The 27,375-nt window shown below is 42.6% G+C and overlaps 1 protein-coding gene across 1 annotated transcript in view; it reads right to left on the reverse strand.

Moving 5' to 3' along the window:
- Positions 1-27,375, reverse strand: part of LOC142743714 (3 beta-hydroxysteroid dehydrogenase/Delta 5-->4-isomerase-like) — a 64,632-nt gene that overhangs the window by 31,794 nt on the left and 5,463 nt on the right. Inside the window, exon 2 of the mRNA XM_075854729.1 lies at positions 21,095-21,259. Within this exon, the coding sequence (XP_075710844.1) occupies positions 21,095-21,259 (165 nt within the window). The remainder of the gene's footprint in view (positions 1-21,094; positions 21,260-27,375) is intronic.

Consider the following 27,375-nt stretch of genomic DNA (forward strand, 5'->3'; position numbering starts at 1 on the left):
GAACGCCATACAGACCCCCCTGTAGGGAACGCCATACAGCCCCCCCTGTAGGGAACACCATACAGCTCCCCCTGTAGGTAAAGCTATACAGCCCCCCTGTAGGGAACGCCATACAGCCCCCCCTGTAGGGAACGCCATACAGCCCTCACCCCTGTATGGAACGCCATACAGCCCCCCTGTAGGGAACGCCATACAGCCCCCCCTGTAGGGAACGCCATACAGCCCCCCCCTGTAGGGAACACCATACAGCCCACCCCTGTAGGGAACGCCATACTGCCCCCCCTTTAGGGAACGCCATACTGCCCCCCCTGTAGGGAACGCCATACAGCCCCCCCTGTAGGGAACGTCATACAGCCCTCCCCTGTAGGGAACGCCATACAGACCCCCCTGTAGGGAACACCATACAGCTCCCCCTGTAGGGAACACCATACAGCTCCCCTGTAGGGAAAGCTATACAGCCCCCCTGTAGGGAACGCCATACAGCCCCCCCTGTAGAGAACGCCATACAGCCCTCACCCCTGTATGGAACGCCATACAGCCCCCCTGTAGGGAACGCCATACAGCCGCCCCTGTAGGGAACGCCATACAGCCCCCCCTGTAGGGAACACCATACAGCCCCCCCTGTAGGGAACGCCATACTGCCCCCCTTTAGGGAACGCCATACAGCCCCCCTGTAGGGAACGCCATACAGCCCCCCTGTAGGGAACGCCATACAGCCCCCCTGTAGGGAACGCCATACAGCCCCCCCCTGTAGGGAACACCATACAGCCCCCCCTGTAGGGAACGCCATACTGCCCCCCCTTTAGGGAACGCCATACAGCCCCCCCTGTAGGGAACGCCATACAGCCCCCCCTGTAGGGAACGTCATATAGCCCTCCCCTGTAGGGAACGCCACACAGACCCCCTGGAGGGAACGCCACACAGCCCCCCTGTAGGGAACGCCATACAGCCCCCCCTGTAGGGAACGCCATACAGCCCCCCTGTAGGGAACGTCATACAGCCCTCCCCTGTAGGGAACGCCATACAGTCCCCCCTGTAGGGAACGCCATACAGCCCCCCCTGTAGGGAACGCCATACAGCCCCCCCTGTAGAGAACGCCATACAGCCCACCCTGTAGGGAACGCCATCCAGCCCCCCCTGTAGGGAACGCCATACAGCCCTCACCCCTGTATGGAACGCCATACAGCCCCCCTGTAGGGAATGCCATACAGACCCCCCTGTAGGGAACGCCATACAGCCCCCCTGTAGGGAACGCCATACAGCCCCCCCTGTAGGGAACGCCATACAGCCCCCCCTGTAGGGAATGCCATTCTGCCCCCCCCTGTAGGGAACGCCATTCTGCCCCCCCCCTGTAGGGAACGCCATATTTCCCCCCTTTAGGGAACGCCATACAGCCCCCCCTTTAGGAACGCCATACAGCCCCCCCCCTGTAGGGAATGCCATACAGCCCCCCCCTGTAGGGAATGCCATACAGCCCCCCTGTAGGGAACGCCATACAGCCCCCCTGTAGGGAACGCCATACTGCCCCCCTTTACGGAACGCCATACAGCCCCCCCTTTAGGGAATGCCATACAGCCCCCCTGTAGGGAACGCCCTACAGCCCCCCCTGTAGGGAACGCCATACCGCGGCCCCCCTCCCAAAAAAATACGACCTACAGTGTGTCCTACCAAATACATGTATCCCTCTCCACAGGATATACACAGGATAGGGGATACATGTGTGATCGCTGGCACTGATAGGGAGAAGGGGACTGAAAGTCCCCCCAAGTTCTCCATGACTAACCTCTGACTTCCGGCGTCTGCGCAGCTCAATAAAAATGAAAGGAGCGCGGGTCACGCATACGCACAAGCACGACCGGCGCTCAATTCATTTCTACGGAGCTGCCGACACAGACCCCGGAAGTCCGAGGTTGTGATGGAGAACTTCAGTGGACTTTCAGTCCCCCGTTCTCCCTATCAATGCCGGCGATCACACATGTGTCCCCTATCCTGTGGAGAGGGGATACATGTCCTGTGGAGATCCTGGGTAGAGGGGGATACATGTCCTGTGGAGAGGGGGATACATGTCCTGTGGAGAGGGGGATACATGTCCTGTGGAGAGGGGATACATGTCCTGTGGAGATCCTGTGGAGAGGGGGATACATGTCCTGTGGAGATCCTGTGGAGAGGGGATACATGTCTGTGGAGAGGGGATACATGTCCTGTGGAGAGGGGATACATGTCCTGTGGAGAGGGGATACATGTCCTGTGGAGAGGGGATACATGTCCTGTGGAGAGGGGGGGGATACATTTCCTGTGGAGAGGGGATACGTGTCCTGTGGAGAGGGGATACATGTCCTGTGGAGAGGGGATACATGTCCTGTGGAGAGGGGATACATGTCCTTTGGAGAGGGGATACATGTCCTGTGGAGAGGAGATACATGTCCTGTGGAGAGGGGATACATGTCCTGTGGAGAGGGGGATACATGTCATGTGGAGAGGGGATACATGTCCTGTGGAGAGGGGATACATGTCCTGTGGAGAGGGGATACATGTCCTGTGGAGAGGGGATACATGTCCTGTGGAGAGGGGGATACATGTCCTGTGGAGAGGGGGATACATGTCCTGTGGAGAGGGGATACATGTCCTGTGGAGAGGGGATACATGTCCTGTGGAGAGGGGATACATGTCCTGTGGAGAGGGGATACATGTCCTGTGGAGAGGGGATACATGTCCTGTGGAGAGGGGATACATGTCCTGTGGAGATCCTGTGGATAGGGATACATGTCTTTTGTTTAATGGCAGTGCGGGGAGATACCTCCCTGCTCTGCCGTAGTGTTCAGTGGCGTCGCGCTGTAGCAGCCATAGCGGCAACTAGCGGAGCCTCCGGCCATGGTGGGGGCCCCTTGCCGGCTGGGCGACATGGGCCCCCTCATGCCGCGGGCCCCGTAGCAGCCGCTACGGCTGCTAAGGCGGTAGTTACGCCACTGACGCCATGTCTAGGCATGCCCTAATATAGGTCCGTACGACACGCGTGAGAATCAGGCGCGTTGCACGAACGTATATCACGTTTGTGTAAATCCGCCCTTATACAGTGAAGGAAGTAAGTATTTGATCCCTTGCTGATTTTGTAACTTTGCCCACTGTCAGAGTCATGAACAGTCTAGAATTTTTAGGCTAGGTTAATTTTACCAGTGAGAGATTATATAAAAAAAATAAAGAAAATCACGTAGTCAAAATGATATATATTTATTTGCATTGTGCACAGAGAAATAAGTATGTGACCCCCGACCAACCATTAAGAGTTCAGCCTCCCCCAGACCAGTTACACGCTCCAAATCACCTTGGTGCCTGCATTATAGACAGCTCTTACATGGTCACCTGTATAAAAGACTCCTGTCCACAGACTCAATGATCAGTCTGACTCTAACCTCTACAACATGGGCAAGACCAGAGAGCTTTCTAAGGATGTCAGGGACAAGATCATAGACCTGCACAAGGCTGGAATGGGCTACAAAACCAGAAGTAAGACGCTGGGTGAGAAGGAGACGACTGTTGGTGCAATAGTAAGAAAATGGAAGACATACAAAATGACTGTCAATCCACATCGATCTGGGGCTCCATGCAAAATCTCACCTCGTGGGGTATCCTTGATCCTGAGGAAGGTGAGAGCTCAGCCGAAAACTACACGGGGGGAACTTGTTAATGATCTCAAGGCAGCTGGGACCACAGTCACCAAGAAAACCATTGGTAACACATTACGCCGTAATGGATTAAAATCCTGCAGTGCCCGCAAGGTCCCCTGCTCAAGAAGGCACATGTACAGGCCCGTCTGAAGTCTGCAAATGAACATCTGGATGATTCTGAGAGTGATTGGGAGAAGGTGCTGTGGTCAGATGAGACTAAAATTGAGCTCTTTGGCATTAACTCAACTCGCCGTGTTTGAAAGAAGAGAAATGCTGCCTATGACCCAAAGAACACTGTCCCCACTGTCAAGCATGGAGGTGGAAACAATATGTTTCTCTGCTAAGGGCACAGGACTACTTCACCGCATCAATGGGAGAATGGATGGAGCCATGTACTGTCAAATCCTGAGTGACAACCTCCTTCCCTCCACCAGGACATTATAAATGGCTCGTGGCTGGGTCTTCCAGCACGACAATGACCCGAAACATACAGCCAAGGCAACAAAGGAGTGGCTCAAAAAGAAGCACATTAAGGTCATGGAGTGGCCTAGCCAGTCTCCAGACCTTAATCCCATCGAAAACTTATGGAGGGAGCTGAAGATCCGAGTTGCCAAGTGACAGCCTCGAAATCTTAATGATTTACAGATGATCTGCAAAGAGGAGTGGGCCAAAACTCCATCTAACATGAGTGCAAACCTCATCATCAACTACAAAAAACGTCTGACTGCTGTGCTTGCCAACAAGGGTTTTGCCACCAAGTATTAAGTCTTGTTTGCCAAAGGGATCAAATACTTATTTCTCTGTGCACAATGCAAATAAATATAGATCATTTTGACTACGTGATTTTATTTTTATTTTTTATATAATCTATCTCTCACTGGTAAAATTAACCTAGCCTAAAAATTCTATACTGTTCATGTCTTTGACAGTGGGCAAACTTACAAAATCAGCAAGGGATCAAATACTTATTTCCTTCACTGTATATAGGAGCAGTATTATAGTAGTTATATTATTGTATATAGGGGCAGTATTATAGTAGTTATATTCCTGTATATAGGGGGCAGTATTATAGTAGTTATATTCTTGTATATAGAGGGCAGTATTATAGTAGTATATTCTTGTATATAGGAGCAGTATTATAGTAGTTATATTCTTGTATATAGGGGCAGTATTATAGTAGTTATATTCTTGTATATAGGGGGCAGTATTATAGTAGTTATATTCTTGTATATAGGAGCAGTATTATAGTAGTTATATTCTTGTATATAGGGAGCAGTATGATAGTAGTTATATTCTTGTATATAGGGGCAGTAATATAGTAGTTATATTCTTGTATATAGGGGCAGTATTATAGTAGTTATATTCTTGTATATAGGGGGCAGTATTATAGTAGTTATATTCTCGTATATAGGGAGCAGTATTATAGTAGTTATATTCCTGTATATAGGGGCAGTATTATAGTAGTTATATTCTTGTATATAGGAATAGTATTATAGTAGTTATATTCTTGTATATGGGAGGCAGTATTATAGTAGTTATAGTCTTGTATATAGGAGCAGTATTATAGTAGTTATATTCTTGTATATAGGAGCAGCATTATAGTAGTTATATTCTTGTATATAGGAGCAGTATTATAGTAGTTATATTCTTGTATATAGGAGCAGTATTATAGTAGTTATATTCTTGTATATAGGAGCAGTATTATAGTAGTTATATTCTTGTATATAGGAGGCAGTATTATAGTAGTTATATTCTTGTATATAGGGGGCAGTATTATAGTAGTTATATTCTTGTATATAGGAGAAGTATTATAGTAGTTATAGTCTTGTATATAGGGAGCAGTATTATAGTAGTTATATTCTTGTATATAGGGGGCAGTATTATAGTAGTTATATTCTTGTATATAGGAAGCAGTATTATAGTTGTTATATTCTTGTATATAGGGGGTAGTATTATAGTAGTTATATTCTTGTATATAGGAGCAGTATTATAGTAGTTTTATTCTTGTATATAGGAGAAGTATTATAGTAGTTATAGTCTTGCATATAGGGAGCAGTATTATAGTAGTTATATTCTTGTATATAGGGGGCAGTATTTTAGTAGTTATATTCTTGTATATAGGGAGCAGTATTATAGTTGTTATATTCTTGTATATAGGGGGTAGTATTATAGTAGTTATATTCTTGTATATAGGAGCAGTATTATAGTAGTTTTATTCTTGTATATAGGGGCAGTATTATAGTTGTTATATTCTTGTATATAGGGGGTAGTATTATAGTAGTTATATTCTTGTATATAGGGGGTAGTATTATAGTAGATATATTCTTGTATATAGGGAGCAGTATTATAGTAGTTATATTCTTGTATATAGGAGCAGTATTATAGTAGTTATATTCTTGTATATGGGGGCAGTATTATAGTAGTTATATTCTGTATATAGGGGGCAGTATTATAGTAGTTATATTCTTGTATATAGGGGGCAGTAATATAGTAGTTATATTCTTGTATATAGGGGCAGTATTATAGTAGTTATATTCTTGTATATAGGGGCAGTATTATAGTAGTTATATTCTTGTATGTAGGGGGCAGTATTATAGTAGTTATATTCTTGTATATAGGGGCAGTATTATAGTAGTTATATTCTTGTATATAGGGGCAGTATTATAGTAGTTATATTCTTGTATATAGGGGCAGCATTATAGTAGTTATATTCTTGTATATAGGAGCAGTATTATAGTAGTTATATTCTTGTATATAGGAGCAGTATTATAGTAGTTATATTCTTGTATATAGGAGCAGTATTATAGTAGTTATATTCTTGTATATAGGAGGCAGTATTATAGTAGTTATATTCTTGTATATAGGGGGCAGTATTATAGTAGTTATATTCTTGTATATAGGAGAAGTATTATAGTAGTTATAGTCTTGTATATAGGGAGCAGTATTATAGTAGTTATATTCTTGTATATAGGGGGCAGTATTATAGTAGTTATATTCTTGTATATAGGAAGCAGTATTATAGTTGTTATATTCTTGTATATAGGGGGTAGTATTATAGTAGTTATATTCTTGTATATAGGAGCAGTATTATAGTAGTTTTATTCTTGTATATAGGAGAAGTATTATAGTAGTTATAGTCTTGCATATAGGGAGCAGTATTATAGTAGTTATATTCTTGTATATAGGGGGCAGTATTTTAGTAGTTATATTCTTGTATATAGGGAGCAGTTATTATAGTTGTTATATTCTTGTATATAGGGGGTAGTATTATAGTAGTTATATTCTTGTATATAGGAGCAGTATTATAGTAGTTTTATTCTTGTATATAGGGGCAGTATTATAGTTGTTATATTCTTGTATATAGGGGGTAGTATTATAGTAGTTATATTCTTGTATATAGGGGGTAGTATTATAGTAGATATATTCTTGTATATAGGGAGCAGTATTATAGTAGTTATATTCTTGTATATAGGAGCAGTATTATAGTAGTTATATTCTTGTATATGGGGGCAGTATTATAGTAGTTATATTCTTGTATATAGGGGGCAGTATTATAGTAGTTATATTCTTGTATATAGGGGGCAGTAATATAGTAGTTATATTCTTGTATATAGGGGCAGTATTATAGTAGTTATATTCTTGTATATAGGGGCAGTATTATAGTAGTTATATTCTTGTATGTAGGGGGCAGTATTATAGTAGTTATATTCTTGTATATAGGGGCAGTATTATAGTAGTTATATTCTTGTATATAGGGGCAGTATTATAGTAGTTATATTCTTGTATATAGGGGCAGTATTATAGTAGTTATATTCTTGTATATAGGGGCAGTATTATAGTAGTTATATTCTTGTATATAGGGGGCAGTATTATAGTAGTTATATTCTTGTATATAGGAGCAGTATTATAGTAGTTATATTCTTGTATATAGGGAGCAGTATGATAGTAGTTATATTCTTGTATATAGGGGCAGTAATATAGTAGTTATATTCTTGTATATAGGGGCAGTATTATAGTAGTTATATTCTTGTATATAGGGGGCAGTATTATAGTAGTTATATTCTCGTATATAGGGAGCAGTATTATAGTAGTTATATTCCTGTATATAGGGGCAGTATTATAGTAGTTATATTCTTGTATATAGGAATAGTATTATAGTAGTTATATTCTTGTATATGGGAGGCAGTATTATAGTAGTTATAGTCTTGTATATAGGAGCAGTATTATAGTAGTTATATTCTTGTATATAGGAGCAGCATTATAGTAGATATATTCTTGTATATAGGAGCAGTATTATAGTAGTTATATTCTTGTATATAGGAGCAGTATTATAGTAGTTATATTCTTGTATATAGGAGCAGTATTATAGTAGTTATATTCTTGTATATAGGAGGCAGTATTATAGTAGTTATATTCTTGTATATAGGGGGCAGTATTATAGTAGTTATATTCTTGTATATAGGAGAAGTATTATAGTAGTTATAGTCTTGTATATAGGGAGCAGTATTATAGTAGTTATATTCTTGTATATAGGGGGCAGTATTATAGTAGTTATATTCTTGTATATAGGAAGCAGTATTATAGTTGTTATATTCTTGTATATAGGGGGTAGTATTATAGTAGTTATATTCTTGTATATAGGAGCAGTATTATAGTAGTTTTATTCTTGTATATAGGAGAAGTATTATAGTAGTTATAGTCTTGCATATAGGGAGCAGTATTATAGTAGTTATATTCTTGTATATAGGGGGCAGTATTTTAGTAGTTATATTCTTGTATATAGGGAGCAGTATTATAGTTGTTATATTCTTGTATATAGGGGGTAGTATTATAGTAGTTATATTCTTGTATATAGGAGCAGTATTATAGTAGTTTTATTCTTGTATATAGGGGCAGTATTATAGTTGTTATATTCTTGTATATAGGGGGTAGTATTATAGTAGTTATATTCTTGTATATAGGGGGTAGTATTATAGTAGATATATTCTTGTATATAGGGAGCAGTATTATAGTAGTTATATTCTTGTATATAGGAGCAGTATTATAGTAGTTATATTCTTGTATATGGGGGCAGTATTATAGTAGTTATATTCTTGTATATAGGGGGCAGTATTATAGTAGTTATATTCTTGTATATAGGGGGCAGTATTATAGTAGTTATATTCTTGTATATAGGGGCAGTATTATAGTAGTTATATTCTTGTATATAGGGGCAGTATTATAGTAGTTATATTCTTGTATGTAGGGGGCAGTATTATAGTAGTTATATTCTTGTATATAGGGGCAGTATTATAGTAGTTATATTCTTGTATATAGGGGCAGTATTATAGTAGTTATATTCTTGTATATAGGGGCAGTATTATAGTAGTTATATTCTTGTATATAGGGGCAGTATTATAGTAGTTATATTCTTGTATATAGGAGCAGTATTATAGTAGTTATATTCTTGTATATAGGGGGCAGTATTATAGTAGTTATATTCTTGTATATAGGGGCAGTATTATAGTAGTTATATTCTTATATATAGGGGCAGTATTATAGTAGTTATATTCTTGTATATAGGGGGCAGTATTATAGTAGTTATATTCTTGTATATAGGAGCAGTATTATAGCAGTTATATTCTTGTATATAGAGGCAGTATTATAGTAGTTATATTCTTGCATATAGGAGGCAGTATTATAGTAGTTATATTCCTGTATATAGGGGGCAGTATTATAGTAGTTATATCCTTGTATATAGGGAGCAGTATTATAGTAGTTATATTCTTGTATATAGGGAGCAGTATTATAGTAGTTATATTCTTGTATATAGGGGGCAGTATTATAGCAGTTATATTCTTGTATATAGGAGCAGTATAAGGGCGGGTTCACACATAGCGGAATTTCACTTAAATTCCGCTGCGGACACTCCGCAGCGTTAATCCGCAGCGGAGCCGTTTCTCCATTGACTTTCACTTTAATTTAGCAGTGTTCGTTTACACGATGCGTACAATTCCGCTGCGGAGCATAGGCTGCGGAGCGGAATTTGGTGTCCGCAGCATGCTCTGTCTGTTGCGGAGCAGTGGCGGACTGGTTGCGGACTCATGGCGGAATTTCTCCATTGACTTCAATGGAGAGTCAAAATTCCGCAATGAAGTCCGCAGATCTTATGTGTGCTGCGGAGCGTATTGTTTTTACTACCATGACATTTCTTCATTCTGGCTGGACCTATGTATTTCTAGGTCTACAGCCAGACTGAGGAAGTCAATGGGGCTCCCGTAATGACGGGAGCGTTGCTAGGAGACGTCTGTAAATAGTCACTGTCCAGGGTGCTGAAAGAGTTACGCGATCGGCAGTAACTGTTTCTGCACCCGGGACAGTGACTACCGATCTCAATATACATGTATCTGTAAAAAAAAATATAAGTTCATACTTACCGAGAACTCCCTGCGTCTGTCTCCAGTCCGGCCTCCCAGGATGACGTTTCAGTGTAAGTGACGGCTGCAGCCAATCACAGGCCAAGCACAGGCTGCAGCGGTCACATGGACTGGAGCGTCATCCAGGGAGGTCGGGCCGGATGCCGAAAGAGGGACGCGTCACCAAGACAACGGGCGGTAAGTATGAAATTCTTTGACTTTCACTAGGGAAAGTGCTGTCCCTTCTCTCTATCCTGCACTGAATAGGGAGAAGAGAAGCACTTTTCCTGCAGTCCGCAGCGGCCAGTCCGCATCAATTTTCTGCACATTTTGTGCAGATCCGCTGCAGAATCTGCAACGCAGATTCTGTGCGGCATTGATGCGGACAGTTGCGGAGGAATTCCGCCATGTGTGGTCATGCCCTTATAGTAGTTATATTCTTGTATATAGGGGGCAGTATTATAGTAGTTATATTCTTGTATATAGGGGCAGTATTATAGTAGCTATACTCTAGTATATAGGAGCAGTATTATAGTAGTTATATTCTTGTATATAGGAGCAGTATTATAGTAGTTATATTCTTGTATATAGGGGCAGTATTATAGTAGTTATATTCTTGTATATAGGGAGCAGTATTATAGTAGTTATATTCTTGTACATAGGAGCAGTATTATAGCAGTTATATTCTTGTATATAGGAGCAGTATTATAGTAGTTATATTCTTGTACATAGGAGCAGTATTATAGTAGTTATATTCTTGTATATAGGAGCAGTATTATAGTAGTTATATTCTTGTATATAGGGTCAGTATTATAGTAGTTATATTCTTGTATATAGGGAGCAGTATTATAGTAGTTATATTCTTGTACATAGGAGCAGTATTATAGTAGTTATATTCTTGTATATAGGAGCAGTATTATAGTAGTTATATTCTTGTATATAGGGGCAGTATTATAGTAGTTATATTCTTGTATATAGGAGCAGTATTATAGTAGTTATATGCTTGTATATAGGGGGCAGTATTATAGTAGTTATATTCTTGTATATAGGGGGCAGTATTATAGTAGTTATATTCTTGTATATAGGAGCAGTATTATAGCAGTTATATTCTTGTATATAGGAGCAGTATTATAGTAGTTATATTCTTGTATATAGGGGGCAGTATTATAGTAGTTATATTCTTGTATATAGGGGCAGTATTATAGTAGCTATACTCTAGTATATAGGAGCAGTATTATAGTAGTTATATTCTTGTATATAGGGGGCAGTATTATAGTAGTTATATTCTTGCATATAGGAGGCAGTATTATAGTAGTTATATTCTTGTATATAGGGGGCAGTATTATAGTAGTTATATTCTTGTATATAGGAGCAGTATTATAGCAGTTATATTCTTGTATATAGGAGCAGTATTATAGTAGTTATATTCTTGTATATAGGGGGCAGTATTATAGTAGTTATATTCTTGTATATAGGAGCAGTATTATAGTGGTTATATTCTTGTATATAGAGGCAGTATTATAGTAGTTATATTCTTGTATATGGGGGCAGTATTATAGTAGTTATATTCTTGTATATAGGAGCAGTATTATAGTGGTTATATTCTTGTATATAGGGGGCAGTATTATAGTAGTTATATTCTTGTATATAGGAGCAGTATTATAGTAGTTATATTCTTGTATATAGGAGCAGTATTATAGTGGTTATATTCTTGTATATAGGAGGCAGTATTATAGTAGTTATATTCTTGTATATAGGGGGCAGTATTATAGTAGTTACATTCTTGTATATTGGGGCCGTATTATAGTAGTTATATTCTTGTATATAGGAGGCAGTATTATAGTAGTTATAGTCTTGTATATAGGGGACAGTATTATAGTAGTTATATTCTTGTATTTAGAGAGTAGTATTATAGTAGTTATATTCTTGTATATAGGGGCAGTATTATAGTTATATTCTTGTATATAGGAGGCAGTATTATAGTAGTTATATTCTTGTATATAGGATCAGTATAATAGTATTTATATTCTTGTATATAGGGGGCAGTATTATAGTCGTTATATACTTGTATATAGGGGCAGTATTATAGTAGTTATATGCTTGTATATAGGGGGCAGTATTATAGTAGTTATATTCTTGCATATAGGAGGCAGTATTATAGTAGTTATATTCTTGTATATAGGGGGCAGTATTATAGTAGTTATATTCTTGTATATAGGGGGCAGTATTATAGTAGTTATATTCTTGTATATAGGGGGCAGTATTATAGCAGTTATATTCTTGTATATAGGAGCAGTATTATAGTAGTTATATTCTTGTATATAGGGGGCAGTATTATAGTAGTTATATTCTTGTATATAGAGGCAGTATTATAGTAGTTATATTCTTGTATATAGGAGCAGTATTATAGTGGTTATATTCTTGTATATAGGAGGCAGTATTATAGTAGTTATATTCTTGTATATAGGAGGAGTATTATAGTAGTTATATTCTTGTATATAGGGGCAGTATTATAGTAGTTATATACTTGTATATAGGGGCAGTATTATAGTAGTTATATTCTTGTATATAGGAGGCAGTATTATAGTAGTTATAGTCTTGTATATAGGAGCAGTATTATAGTAGTTATATTCTTGTATATAGGGGCAGTATTATAGTAGTTATATTCTTGTATATAGGGGACAGTATTATAGTAGTTATATTCTTGTATATAGGGAGGCAGTATTATAGTAGTTATATTCTTGTATATAGGGGCAGTATTATAGTAGTTATATTCTTGTATATGGGGAGCAGTATTATAGTAGTTATATTCTTGTATATAGGAGGCAGTATTATAGTAGTTATATTCTTGTATATAGGAGGCAGTATTATAGTAGTTATATTCTTGTATATAGGAGCAGTATTATAGTAGTTATATTCTTGTATATAGGGGGCAGTATTATAGTAGTTATATTCTTGTATATAGGAGGCCGTATTATAGTAGTTATAGTCTTGTATATAGGGGACAGTATTATAGTAGTTATATTCTTGTATTTAGAGAGTAGTATTATAGTAGTTATATTCTTGTATATAGGAGCAGTATTATAGTAGTTATATTCTTGTATATAGGGGCAGTATTATAGTTATATTCTTGTATATAGGAGGCAGTATTATAGTAGTTATATTCTTGTATATAGGATCAGTATAATAGTATTTATATTCTTGTATATAGGGGGCAGTATTATAGTAGTTATATACTTGTATATAGGGGCAGTATTATAGTAGTTATATTCTTGTATATAGGAGCAGTATTATAGTAGTTATATTCTTGTATATAGGGGCAGTATTATAGTAGTTATATTCTTGTATATAGGAGCAGTATTATAGTAGTTATATTCTTGTATATAGGAGCAGTATTATAGTAGTTATATTCTTGTATATAGGGGCAGTATTATAGTAGTTATATTCTTGTATATAGGAGCAGTATTATAGTAGTTATATTCTTGTATATAGGGGGCAGTATTATAGTAGTTATATTCTTGTATATAGGGGCAGTATTATAGTAGTTATATTCTTGTATATAGGGGCAGTATTATAGTAGTTATATTCTTGTATATAGGAGCAGTATTATAGTAGTTATATTCTTGTATATAGGGGCAGTATTATAGTAGTTATATTCTTGTATATAGGAGCAGTTGTAATGGCAGGAAGGAGGTGAAGGGAAAGTGAGCCCTAATCTACCCACCGCCCTGTCCCTGCCTACTTGCAACGACCCGCCCTAGGCGACGAGGTACAACTGGGCGGCGGTCCCTACGCTGTCTAAGTGCACAGGAAAACAAACAGGGAACACGCAAGGGAAGGGGCAGTAGCCACGGAACGCCACGAGGAAACGGAGCGGCGAACGAACAGTCAGGACCAGGACGAAGTGAGTACACCCGAGCGGGCACGGAGACAGAAGCAAGCCAGGGGCAAAGCAAAGCAGGTCAAGCAGAACTGCAGCAAGGCAGAAGCACGGCTGAAGCAGGCTGGAGCAAGCAGCAGTGGGGCCAGGAATCCAAAAGAATTACAAGCACTGAGGGAGAGAACAGGGCAGGTAATAAAGGACAGGGGGCGGAGCTAACTCCGACAGACCAGGCCGCGATAGGCTCTCCCACTCCTGAGCCTGCCACCCTGGTTGGTGGGAGATGGTGTCAGTCGAACAGGTCTGGCCTCAGGTGTGGATTGATTAATCCCAGGAGTATACCTAGATGAAGTACCTAGCAGATCCCTAACAGTACTCCCCCTTTTATGAGGGGCCACCGGACCCTTACTAAGGGGACCCGGTTTAGTGGGGAAGAGAAGGTGGAACCTCCTGATCAATACCCCAGCGTGAACATCACGGGCAGGTACCCAAGTCCTCTCCTCCGGCCCGTATCCTCTCCAATGGACCAGGTACTGGAGGGAGCCCTTGACCATCCTACTGTCCATAATCTTGGCCACCTCGAATTCCACCCCCTCAGGGGTGAGAACGGGAACAGGAGGTATCCTCGAGGGGGACCAGGACGGGGAGCAGCGTTTAAGGAGGGAGGCATGGAAGACGTCATGTATGCAAAAGGATGGGGGGAGCTCCAGACGGAAGGATACAGGGTTGAGGACTTCAATGATCTTATAAGGTCCAATAAATCGGGGAGCAAACTTCCTGGACGGGACCTTAAGGCGCAAGTTCCTGGACGACAACCAGACCAAATCCCCGACGACAAACCGGGGGTTAGCAGAAAGTCTACTATCCGCCTGAATCTTTTGTGCGCTCTGGGACGCCTCTAGGTTCTTCTGAACCTGGGCCCAGACAGTGCACAGTTCCCGATGAACATCCTCTACCTCAGGATTATTGGAACAACCAGGGGAGACGGAGGAGAACCTTGGGTTAAACCCGAAATTACAGAAAAACGGGGAGACCCCTGACGAGTTACTGACCCGGTTATTCAGGGAAAATTCAGCAAGGGGAAGGAATGAGACCCAATCGAATTGACAGTCAGAGATGAAACACCTTAAATATTGTTCCAGGGATTGGTTGGTATTTTCCGTTTGGCCATTAGTTTCGGGATGGAAGGCGGAGGAGAAGGACAGATCAATCTCCAACTTTTTACAAAAAGCTCTCCAAAATAAGGAAACAAATTGTACCCCTCTGTCAGAAACAATATTGACTGGGGCCCCATGGAGACGCAGGATGTGTTTCACAAACAAAGAAGCTAACGTCTTGGCGTTAGGTAGCTTCTTAAGGGGCACAAAGTGGCACATCTTGCTGAAGCGGTCGACTACCACCCACACCACCGACTTGCCCTGAGATGGAGGCAAATCGGTGATAAAATCCATGGAGATATGGGTCCAAGGTCTCTGGGGAATGGGCAAGGAACGTAGTAGGCCCGCAGGTCGGGACCTAGGGGTTTTGGACCTAGCGCAAACCTCACAAGCGGCGACGTAAGCCCTAACATCTTTAGGCAACCCAGGCCACCAATAGTTTCTGGTAATGAGGTGTTTGGTGCCCAAGATGCCAGGATGACCAGATAGAGCGGAGTCATGGTTTTCCCTGAGTACCCTCAGCCGGTATTGCAGGGGAACAAACAGTTTGTCCCCAGGGACGTTCCCGGGAGCTGCACCCTGATCAGCCGCGATATCAGAAGCTAAATCAGAATCCGTGGCAGAGACGATTATACCAGGGGGTAAAATACAAGCAGGATCCTTCTCGGAAGGAGGATTGGCCATGAAACTACGTGACAGAGCATCAGCCTTAATATTCTTGGACCCAGCCCTATAGGTAACCAAGAAATTAAATCTGGTAAAGAATAGTGCCCACCGAGCTTGTCTAGGATTAAGCCTCCGGGCCGATTCTAGGAAAACCAGATTCTTGTGATCCGTAAGGACCGTTACCTGTGTCTGGCCCCCTCCAGGAAGTGCCGCCACTCCTCAAAAGCCCATTTAATGGCTAGAAGTTCGCGGTTGCCAATATCATAGTTACTCTCCGTGGGCGAAAACTTCCTAGAGAAGTAAGCACAGGGGCGGAGATGGGTGAGGGAGCTGGTACCCTGGGACAAGACGGCCCCCACTCCCACCTCGGAAGCGTCAACCTCCACAATAAATGGCTCCTCTTGGTTGGGCTGAATCAGCACGGGGGCCGAGATAAAGCACTTCTTGAGAGTCTCAAAGGCCTGGACGGCCTCAGGGGGCCAATGGAGGACATCGGCACCCTTGCGGGTAAGGTCCGTAAGAGGCTTAGCGACGACCGAGAAGTTGGCAATAAATCTCCTGTAATAGTTGGCGAACCCTAAAAAACACTGTAACGCCTTAAGGGAGGCAGGTTGGACCCATTCCGCCACAGCTTGAACCTTGGCAGGGTCCATGCGGAATTCATGAGGAGTGAGGATTTGCCCTAAAAATGGTATCTCCTGTACCCCAAACACACATTTTTCAGTCTTAGCAAACAGATTATTCTCCCGAAGGACCTGGAGCACCTTCCTGACATGCTCCACGTGGGAGGACCAGTCCTTGGAAAACACCAGTATGTCATCAAGGTACACAACAAGAAAATTACCCAGGTACTCTCTCAGGATTTCATTAATAAAATTCTGGAAGACAGCAGGGGCGTTACACAACCCAAAGGGCATGACCAGGTATTCGAAATGACCCTCGGGTGTGTTGAACGCAGTTTTCCACTCATCCCCCTCTTTGATGCGGATAAGGTTATATGCCCCCCGTAGATCGAACTTAGAAAACCATTGGGCTCCCTGAACCTGATTAAAAAGATCCGGAATCAAAGGAAGTGGGTACTGGTTCCTTACGGTGACCTTATTCAGGTTACGATAATCAATGCACGGCTTAAGACCACCATCCTTCTTCCCCACGAAGAAGAAGCCAGCACCTACAGGAGAAGTCGAGGGGCGAATGAAACCCTTGGCCAGGCATTCTTGGATATACACCCTCATAGCTTCACGTTCAGGACATGAAAGATTAAATATCCTACCCTTAGGAAGCTTGGCACCAGGCACCAAATCGATAGCGCAATCGTATTCTCTATGGGGTGGCAACACCTCGGAGGCCTCCTTAGAAAACACATCGGCGAAGTCCTGAACAAACTCAGGAAGCGTGTTTACCTCCTCCCGGGGAGAAATAGAGTTAACAGAAAGACATGACATAAGACATTCATTACCCCATTTGCTGAGATCCCCAGTATTCCAATCAAACGTGGGATTATGCAGCTGCAACCAGGGAAGACCTAATACCAGATCAGACGATAATCCCTGCATCACCAGTACAGAGCACTGCTCCAAATGCATGGAGCCAACCAGGAGTTCAAAAACAGGAGTATGCTGAGTAAAATAACCATTAGCAAGGGGAGTGGAGTCGATTCCTACTACAGGGATAGGATAAAGCAAATCAATAAAAGGCATCTTTAGAGACATAGCAAATTCCACAGACATGATATTAGCAGATGAGCCGGAATCCACGAAAGCACTGCCCGTGGCAGACCGGCCAGCAAACGAGACCTGAAAGGGAAGCAAAATTTTATTGCGTTTCACATTAACGGGAAATACCTGTGCGCCCAAGTGACCTCCCCGATGATCACTTAGGCGCGGAAGTTTTCCGGCTTCTTATTCTTGCGCCTGGGACAGGTGTTCAGTAGATGCTTGTCGTCCTCACAGTAGAAGCAGAGACCATTCATTCTGCGAAACTCCCTACGTTGTCGAGGGGACATGGAGGCCCCGAGTTGCATAGGTACCTCCGAGTCCTCCGTGGGGGGGCGAGGAGACGGGACCTCGGGGGGGATCGCAGAAAAGTCAGAGGGGAGCACACTGAAGCGTTCTAGCTGACGTTCCCTGAGACGTCGGTCAAGTCGTACTGCTAGGGCCATAACCTGGTCAAGGGAGTCAGACGAGGGGTAGCTAACCAGCAGATCCTTCAGGGCGTCAGATAATCCTAACCTAAACTTGCACCTTAGGGCCGGATCGTTCCACTGAGAAGCTACGCACCACTTCCTAAAATCAGAACAGTATTCCTCAACCGGTCTCCTACCCTGACGTAAGGTCACCAGCTGACTCTCGGCTAAAGCAGTCCTGTCAGTCTCGTCGTAAATGAGTCCGAGGGCAGAGAAAAAACGATCAACAGAGGAAAGTTCAGGGGCGTCAGGAGCCAAGGAGAAGGCCCACTCTTGGGGCCCTTCCTGGAGTCGGGATATGATGATACCCACCCGCTGGTTCTCGGAACCTGAGGAGTGGGGCTTTAGGCGGAAATACAGTCTGCAACTCTCCCGGAAGGAGAGAAACGTCTTACGGTCCCCTGAAAACCGGTCAGGTAACTTGAGGTCGGGTTCTAGAGGTGAGGTGAGGGGTACTACTAAAGCAGCGTCACCCTGATTGACCCTTTGGGCCAGGGCCTGGACCTGTAGGGAGAGGCCCTGCATCTGCTGGGTCAGGGTCTCAAGGGGGTCCATGATAGCGTCAGCGTAGGAGAAATGGTAGACTAGGTAAGGGCTTGTAATTATGTAATGGCAGGAAGGAGGTGAAGGGAAAGTGAGCCCTAATCTACCCACCGCCCTGTCCCTGCCTACTTGCAACGACCCGCCCTAGGCGACGAGGTACAACTGGGCGGCGGTCCCTACGCTGTCTAAGTGCACAGGAAAACAAACAGGGAACACGCAAGGGAAGGGGCAGTAGCCACGGAACGCCACGAGGAAACGGAGCGGCGAACGAACAGTCAGGACCAGGACGAAGTGAGTACACCCGAGCGGGCACGGAGACAGAAGCAAGCCAGGGGCAAAGCAAAGCAGGTCAAGCAGAACTGCAGCAAGGCAGAAGCACGGCAGAAGCAGGCTGGAGCAAGCAGCAGTGGGGCCAGGAATCCAAAAGAATTACAAGCACTGAGGGAGAGAACAGGGCAGGTAATAAAGGACAGGGGGCGGAGCTAACTCCGACAGACCAGGCCGCGATAGGCTCTCCCACTCCTGAGCCTGCCACCCTGGTTGGTGGGAGATGGTGTCAGTCGAACAGGTCTGGCCTCAGGTGTGGATTGATTAATCCCAGGAGTATACCTAGATGAAGTACCTGGCAGATCCCTAACAGCAGTATTATAGTAGTTATATTCTTGTATATAGGGGGCAGTATTATAGTAGTTATATTCTTGTATATAGGAGCAGTATTATAGTAGTTATATTCTTGTATATAGGAGTAGTATTATAGTAGTTATATTCTTGTATATAGGAGCAGTATTATAGTAGTTATAGTCTTGTATATAGGGGCAGTATTATAGTAGATATATTCTTGTATATAGGAGCAGTATTATAGTAGTTATATTCTTGTATATAGGGGCAGTATTATAGTAGTTATATTCTTGTATATAGTGGCAGTATTATAGTAGTTATATTCTTGTATATAGGGAGCAGTATTATAGTAGTTATATTCTTGTATATAGGGCAGTATTATAGTAGTTATATTCTTGTATATAGGGGGCAGTATTATAGTAGTTATATTCTTGTATATAGGAGGCAGTATTATAGTAGTTATATTCTTGTATATAGAGGTAGTATTATAGTAGTTATATTCTTGTATATAGTAGCAGTATTATAGTAGTTATATTCTTGTATATAGGGGGTAGTATTATAGTAGTTATATTCTTGTATATAGGAGGCAGTATTATAGTAGTTATATTCTTGTATATAGGAGGCAGTATTATAGTAGTTATATTCTTGTATATAGGAGGCAGTATTATAGTAGTTATAGTCTTGTATATAGGAGGCAGTATTATAGTAGTTATATTCTTGTATATAGGAGGCAGTATTATAGTAGTTATATTCTTGTATATAGGAGGCAGTATTATAGTAGTTATAGTCTTGTATATAGGAGCAGTATTATAGTAGTTATATTCTTGTATATAGGAGGCAGTATTATAGTAGTTATATTCTTGTATATAGGGGCAGTATTATAGTAGTTATATTCTTGTATATAGTGGCAGTATTATAGTAGTTATATTCTTGTATATAGGAGGCAGTATTATAGTAGTTATATTCTTGTATATAGGAGGCAGTATTATAGTAGTTATATTCTTGTATATAGTGGCAGTATTATAGTAGTTATATTCTTGTATATAGTGGCAGTATTATAGTAGTTATATTCTTGTATATAGTGGCAGTATTATAGTAGTTATATTCTTGTATATAGGAGGCAGTATTATAGTAGTTATATTCTTGTATATAGGGGCAGTATTATAGTAGTTATATTCTTGTATATAGAAGCAGTATTATAGTAGTTATATTCTTGTATATAGGAGGCAGTATTATAGTAGTTATATTCTTGTATATAGGGGCAGTATTATAGTAGTTATATTCTTGTATATAGTGGCAGTATTATAGTAGTTATATTCTTGTATATAGGGGCAGTATTATAGTAGTTATATTGTTGTATATAGGGGCAGTATTATAGTAGTTATATTCTTGTATATAGGGCAGTATTATAGTAGTTATATTCTTGTATATAGGGGGCAGTATTATAGTAGTTATATTCTTGTATATAGGAGGCAGTATTATAGTAGTTATATTCTTGTATATAGAGGTAGTATTATAGTAGTTATATTCTTGTATATAGTAGCAGTATTATAGTAGTTATATTCTTGTATATAGGGGGTAGTATTATAGTAGTTATATTCTTGTATATAGGAGGCAGTATTATAGTAGTTATATTCTTGTATATAGGAGGCAGTATTATAGTAGTTATAGTCTTGTATATAGGAGCAGTATTATAGTAGTTATATTCTTGTATATAGGAGGCAGTATTATAGTAGTTATATTCTTGTATATAGGGAGCAGTATTATAGTAGTTATATTCTTGTATATAGGGGGCAGAATTATAGTAGTTATATTATAGTATTATAACCACTTGTTGTAAGGCAGAAATATGATTTGAGTAGTTGTCCCCTTCTCTTCCCCTTGACTTGTGGCAGCTCATACACAGTATCATCAGTAAGTATCTTCTGCCCCATCACCTCCCTTTACTCTATATCTCTCTGTATCCGCCTGAGTTTTGCTCTCACCGTTGAGATTGATGGACATCAGGGTGTCTTTGCTGATGCGGCCGGTGGTATCAATGATGGCGGCCGTGTGAATCACTAGGTCCACTCCTTGGCAGGATCTCTGGAGGAATTCTGCATCCCGGACATCTCCTTCTAGAGCCTTCACCTGGATCTTACTCTGGAACCCTGATACATACAGAACATAGCGCTACATTGTGGCCAGAAGTCTTTATACATGTGATTATAATGATACATACAGAACATAGCGCTACATTGTGGCCAGAAGTCTTTATACATGTGATTATAATGATACATACAGAACATAGCGCTACATTGTGGCCAGAAGTCTTTATACATGATTATAATGATACATACAGAACATAGCGCTACATTGTGGCCAGAAGTCTTTATACATGTGATTATAATGATACATACAGAACATAGCGCTACATTGTGGCCAGAAGTCTTTATACATGTGATTATAATGATACATACAGAACATAGCGCTACATTGTGGCCAGAAGTCTTTATACATGTGATTATAATGATACATACAGAACATAGCGCTACATTGTGGCCAGAAGTCTTTATACATGTGATTATAATGATACATACAGAACATAGCGCTACATTGTGGCCAGAAGTCTTTATACATGTGATTATAATGATACATACAGAACATAGCGCTACATTGTGGCCAGAAGTCTTTATACATGTGATTATAATGATACATACAGAACATAGCGCTACATTGTGGCCAGAAGTCTTTATACATGTGATTATAATGATACATACAGAACATAGCGCTACATTGTGGCCAGAAGTCTTTATACATGATTATAATGATACATTGTACTATATTAGTGATTACATTTATACTCATGGGTCTCATTAACATTATTTTATATTAACTCCTTAATGACAGTCATTTTTTTTTCATTTTCTCGTCTCCGTATTTCGGCAGCCATAACTGTTCTATGTCATTTACATGGCTGTGTGAGCGCTTGTTTTATGCGGTTATAGTAGTACGTTTTCGTTTTTTTTTTTATACCATTTGGGTTACATATATAACTCGTTTTTTAGAGGGGTTTACAGATCACATCGTTTTTTGTCTTTTTCTTACACTTTTCATGGCTCGCACTAAATAACCTGTTATATTCATGTATTGAGTTGCTACGTTGTGGCGATACCCTATACATGTAACTCTTTTATTTTTCAGGTCACGTGTGTATAACAAACTTATTGTATTTGTTTTGTGGAGAATTTTATTTATTTATCTTTTCATACACTTTTTATGTCATTTTGTTTTTTAAATGATTAAATTCAAGGGTTCATAGTGGTTTTTTATTTTATTTTGCGAGTGTAACAACATGCTACCCGTCATAACAACCCGGAGGTCCTCCCAGCCAGTATGGTACAGAGCGCTTTAGACGGGCCAATAAACGGGCAAACGCTCGTTCATCGGCTGATCATCATTTTAAATGCAGAAACTTTTATGTTTGTCGGCAGTCACACTGATGGAGATTTTTATAGAAACATTTTTTTTTTCCAAATGTGAACATAGCCTTTAACGCTGCAGAAACGAAACAATCAGCTGATGAACGAGCGATTGCCCGATGATCGGCCGTGTAGAAGGATCTTAGGACGTGTGGATTCACTGCAGATTTTCTATAATATCCGTGCAGTAATATCTGTGGCCGGTTCCCATGTAGCGTAAACACTGAGGAATTTCCACATTCTTTGTGGTGCGGTTTTTCGGACGGAGTGTGCTGCGGGTTCTAGGTTGGATACGCTACGTGTAATATAATAATGAGTAATAATATAAATACTGGTGAATACTGCGGAGCGCTCGTGCTTGATAACACTTCAACTTTTTTTTTTAGGGACATTTCAGCTTTGATAGGGCGTGGCTTATGGGGGCTTTGTTGTAGCGTGACTTCTTATGGGCGGGTTTGTTGGGCATGGCTTGTTATGAGGCAGGGTCTGTTGTAGCGTGGCTTGTTGTGAGGCGGGGTTTGTTGTAGCATGGCCTGCTATGAGGCGGAGTTTGTTGTAGCGTGGCCTGTTATGAGGCAGGGTCTGTTGTAGCGTGGCCTGTTATGAGGCGGGGTTTGTTGTAGCGTGGCCTGTTATGAGGCGGGGTTTGTTGTAGCGTGGCTTGTTATGAGGCAGGGTTTGTTGTAGCGTGGCCATTTATGAGGCAGGATTTGTTGGGCATGGCTTGTTATGAGGCAGGGTCTGTTGTAGCGTGGCTTGTTATGAGGCGGGGTTTGTTGTAGCATGGCCTGCTATGAGGCAGAGTTTGTTGTAGCATGGCCTGTTATGAGGCGGGGTTTGTTGTAGCATGGCCTGCTATGAGGCGGAGTTTGTTGTAGCATGGCCTGTTATGAGGCGGGGTTTGTTGGGCATGGCTTGTTATGAGGCGGGGTTTGTTGTAGCGTGGCCTGTTATGAGGCAGGGTTTGTTGTAGCGTGGCCTGTTATGAGGCGGGGTTTGTTGTAGCGTGGCTTGTTATGAGGCAGGGTTTGTTGTAGCGTGGCCTGTTATGAGGCAGGGTTTGTTGTAGCGTGGCCTGTTATGAGGCAGGGTTTGTTGTAGCGTGGCCATGTATGAGGCAGGATTTGTTGGGCATGGCTTGTTATGAGGCGGGGTTTGTTGTAGCGTGGCTTGTTATGAGGCAGGGTTTGTTGTAGCGTGGCCATTTATGAGGCAGGATTTGTTGGGCATGACTTGTTATGAGGCGGGGTTTGTTGGGCATGGCTTGTTATGAGGCAGGGTTTGTTGTAGCGTGGCCTGTTATGAGGCGGGGTTTGTTGTAGCGTGGCCTGTTATGAGGCGGGGTTTGTTGTAGCGTGGCTTGTTATGAGGCAGGGTTTGTTGTAGCGTGGCCATTTATGAGGCAGGATTTGTTGGGCATGGCTTGTTATGAGGCAGGGTCTGTTGTAGCGTGGCTTGTTATGAGGCGGGGTTTGTTGTAGCATGGCCTGCTATGAGGCGGGGTTTGTTGTAGCGTGGCCTGTTATGAGGCGGGTTTGTTGTAGCGTGGCCTGTTATGAGGCGGGTTTGTTGTAGCATGGCCTGCTATGAGGCGGAGTTTGTTGTAGCATGGCCTGTTATGAGGCGGGGTTTGTTGTAGCATGGCCTGCTATGAGGCGGAGTTTGTTGTAGCATGGCCTGTTATGAGGCGGGGTTTGTTGGGCATGGCTTGTTATGAGGCGGGGTTTGTTGTAGCGTGGCCTGTTATGAGGCAGGGTTTGTTGTAGCGTGGCCTGTTATGAGGCGGGGTTTGTTGTAGCGTGGCTTGTTATGAGGCGTGGTTTGTTGTAGCGTGGCCTGTTATGAGGCAGGGTTTGTTGTAGCGTGGCCTGTTATGAGGCGGGGTTTGTTGTAGCGTGGCTTGTTATGAGGCGGGGTTTGTTGTAGCGTGGCCTTTTATGAGGCAGGGTTTGTTGTAGCGTGGCCTTTTATGAGGCAGGGTTTGTTGTAGCATGGCTTGTTATGAGGCGGGGTTTGTTGTAGCGTGGCCTGTTATGAGGCGGGGTTTGTTGTAGCGTGGCCTGTTATGAGGCGGGGTTTGTTGAAGCGTAGCTTGTTATGAGGAGGGGTTTGTTGGACGTGGCTTGTTATGAGGAAGGGTTTGTTGTAGCGTGGCTTGTTATGGGCGGGGTTTGTTGGGCGTGGCTTGTTATGGGCGGGGGTTTGTTGGGCATGGCTTGTTATGGGCGACGTTTGTTGGGCATGGCTTGTTATGGGCGACGTTTGTTGGGCATGGCTTGTTATGAGGCGGGGTTTGTTGTAGCGTAGCTTGTTATGAGGGGTTTGTTGTAGCGTGGCTTGTTATGGGCGGGGTTTGTTGGGCATGGCTTGTTATGGGCGGGGGTTTGTTGGGCATGGCTTGTTATGGGCGATGTTTGTTGGGCATGGCTTGTTATGGACGGGGTTTGTTGGGCGTGGCTTGTTATGGGCGGGGTTTGTTGGGCATGGCTTGTTATGGGCGACGTTTGTTGGGCATGGCTTGTTATGAGGCTGGGTTTGTTGTAGCGTGGCTTGTTATGAGGCGGGGTTTGTTTTAGCGTGTCTTGTTATGAGGAAGGGTTTGTTGTAGCGTGGCTTGTTATGGGCGGGGTTTGTTGGGCGTGGCTTGTTATGGGCGGGGTTTGTTGGGCGTGGCTTGTTATGGGCGGGGCTTGTTGGGCATGGCTTGTTATGGGCGACGTTTGTTGGGCATGGCTTGTTATGAGGCGGGGTTTGTTGTGGTGTGACTTGGCTTGTTATGGGGTGAGATTTGTTGTGGCGTGGTTTATTATGGGCGGGTTTGTTGGGTTGGTTTGTTATGGGCGGGGTTTGTTGCGGTGTGGCTTATTATGGGCGGGGTTTGTTAGGTTGTTTTTTTATGGGCGGGGTTTGTTGCGGTGTGGCTTATTATGGGCGGGGTTTGTTAGGTTGTTTTTTTATGGGCGGGGTTTGTTGCGGTGTGGCTTATTATGGGCGGGGTTTGCTGGCTTGGTTTGTTATGGGCGGGGTTTGTTGCGGTGTGGCTTATTATGGGCGGGGTTTGCTGGCTTGGTTTGTTATGGGTGGGGTTTGTTGGGTTGGTTTGTTATGGGCGGGGCTTCTTGCGGTGTGGCTTATTATGGGCGGGTTTGTTGGGTTGGTTTGTTATGGGCGGGGTTTGTTGCGGTGTGGCTTATTATGGGCGGGGTTTGTTAGGTTGTTTTTTTATGGGCGGGGTTTGTTGCGGTGTGGCTTATTATGGGCGGGGTTTGTTAGGTTGTTTTTTTATGGGCGGGGTTTGTTGCGGTGTGGCTTATTATGGGCGGGGTTTGCTGGATTGGTTTGTTATGGGCGGGGTTTGTTGCAGTGTGGCTTATTATGGGCGGGGTTTGCTGGCTTGGTTTGTTATGGGTGGGGTTTGTTGGGTTGGTTTGTTATGGGCGGGGCTTCTTGCGGTGTGGCTTATTATGGGCGGGTTTGTTGGGTTGGTTTGTTATGGGCGGGGTTTGTTGCGGTGTGGCTTATTATGGGCGGGGTTTGTTAGGTTGTTTTTTTATGGGCGGGGTTTGTTGCGGTGTGGCTTATTATGGGCGGGGTTTGTTAGGTTGTTTTTTTATGGGCGGGGTTTGTTGCGGTGTGGCTTATTATGGGCGGGGTTTGCTGGATTGGTTTGTTATGGGCGGGGTTTGTTGCAGTGTGGCTTATTATGGGCGGGGTTTGCTGGCTTGGTTTGTTATGGGCGGGGTTTGTTCGGTTGGTTTGTTATGGGCGGGGCTTCTTGCGGTGTGGCTTATTATGGGCGGGTTTGTTGGGTTGGTTTGTTATGGGCGGGGTTTGTTGCGGTGTGGCTTATTATGGGCGGGGTTTGTTAGGTTGTTTTTTTATGGGCGGGGTTTGTTGCGGTGCGGCTTAATATGGGCGGGGTTTGTTAGGTTGTTTTTTTATGGGCGGGGTTTGTTGCGGTGTGGCTTATTATGGGCGGGGTTTGCTGGCTTGGTTTGTTATGGGCGGGGTTTGTTGCGGTGTGGCTTATTATGGGCGGGGTTTGCTGGCTTGGTTTGTTATGGGCGGGGTTTGTTGCGGTGTGGCTTATTATGGGCGGGGTTTGCTGGCTTGGTTTGTTATGGGCGGGGTTTGTTGCGGTGTGGCTTGTTGTGTGTGGAGTTGTTATTCCTTGTATATTGTACTTAAAGAGGCTCTGTCACCAGATTATCTAACCCCTATCTCCTATTGCATGTGATCGGCGCTGCAATGTAGAGAACAGGAATGTTTTGTTTTTTTAAAAACGTTCTTTTTTGGCCAAGTTATGAGCTATTTTATATTTATGCAAATGAGGTTTGAACGGGGCGTTTTTTTTTCGTTATGTCCAACTAGGCATGTATTATGTTTTTAACTGGGCGTGTTTATGTGTATGACGCTGACCAATCCGTGACCAGTCAGCGTCATACACTCCTCTCCATTCATTTATACAGCAGCGATCTGCAGCCGCATACACAGAGATTAACGTTAATCAAGTGTCCTGATAATGAATACACATGAAATCCAGCCTGGACGTGACGTGTACTCAGAATCCTGACACTTCTGACTCTTTTCTGTGAGATTCCAGCAAGTGAAACGAAATCTCGCGAGATTACGGAGGTAAACGAGATTTCGTTTCACTTGCTGGTAATCTCACAGAAAAGATTCAGAAGTGTCAGGATTCTGAGTACACATGACGTCCAGGCTGGATTTCATGTGTATTCATTATCAGGACACTTGATTAACGTTAATCTCTGTTTATGTGGCTGCAGATCGCTGCTGTGTAAATC

Source organism: Rhinoderma darwinii, chromosome 2 (genome assembly GCF_050947455.1).
Source record: "Rhinoderma darwinii isolate aRhiDar2 chromosome 2, aRhiDar2.hap1, whole genome shotgun sequence".
Taxonomy (NCBI): Eukaryota; Metazoa; Chordata; class Amphibia; order Anura; family Rhinodermatidae; genus Rhinoderma; species Rhinoderma darwinii.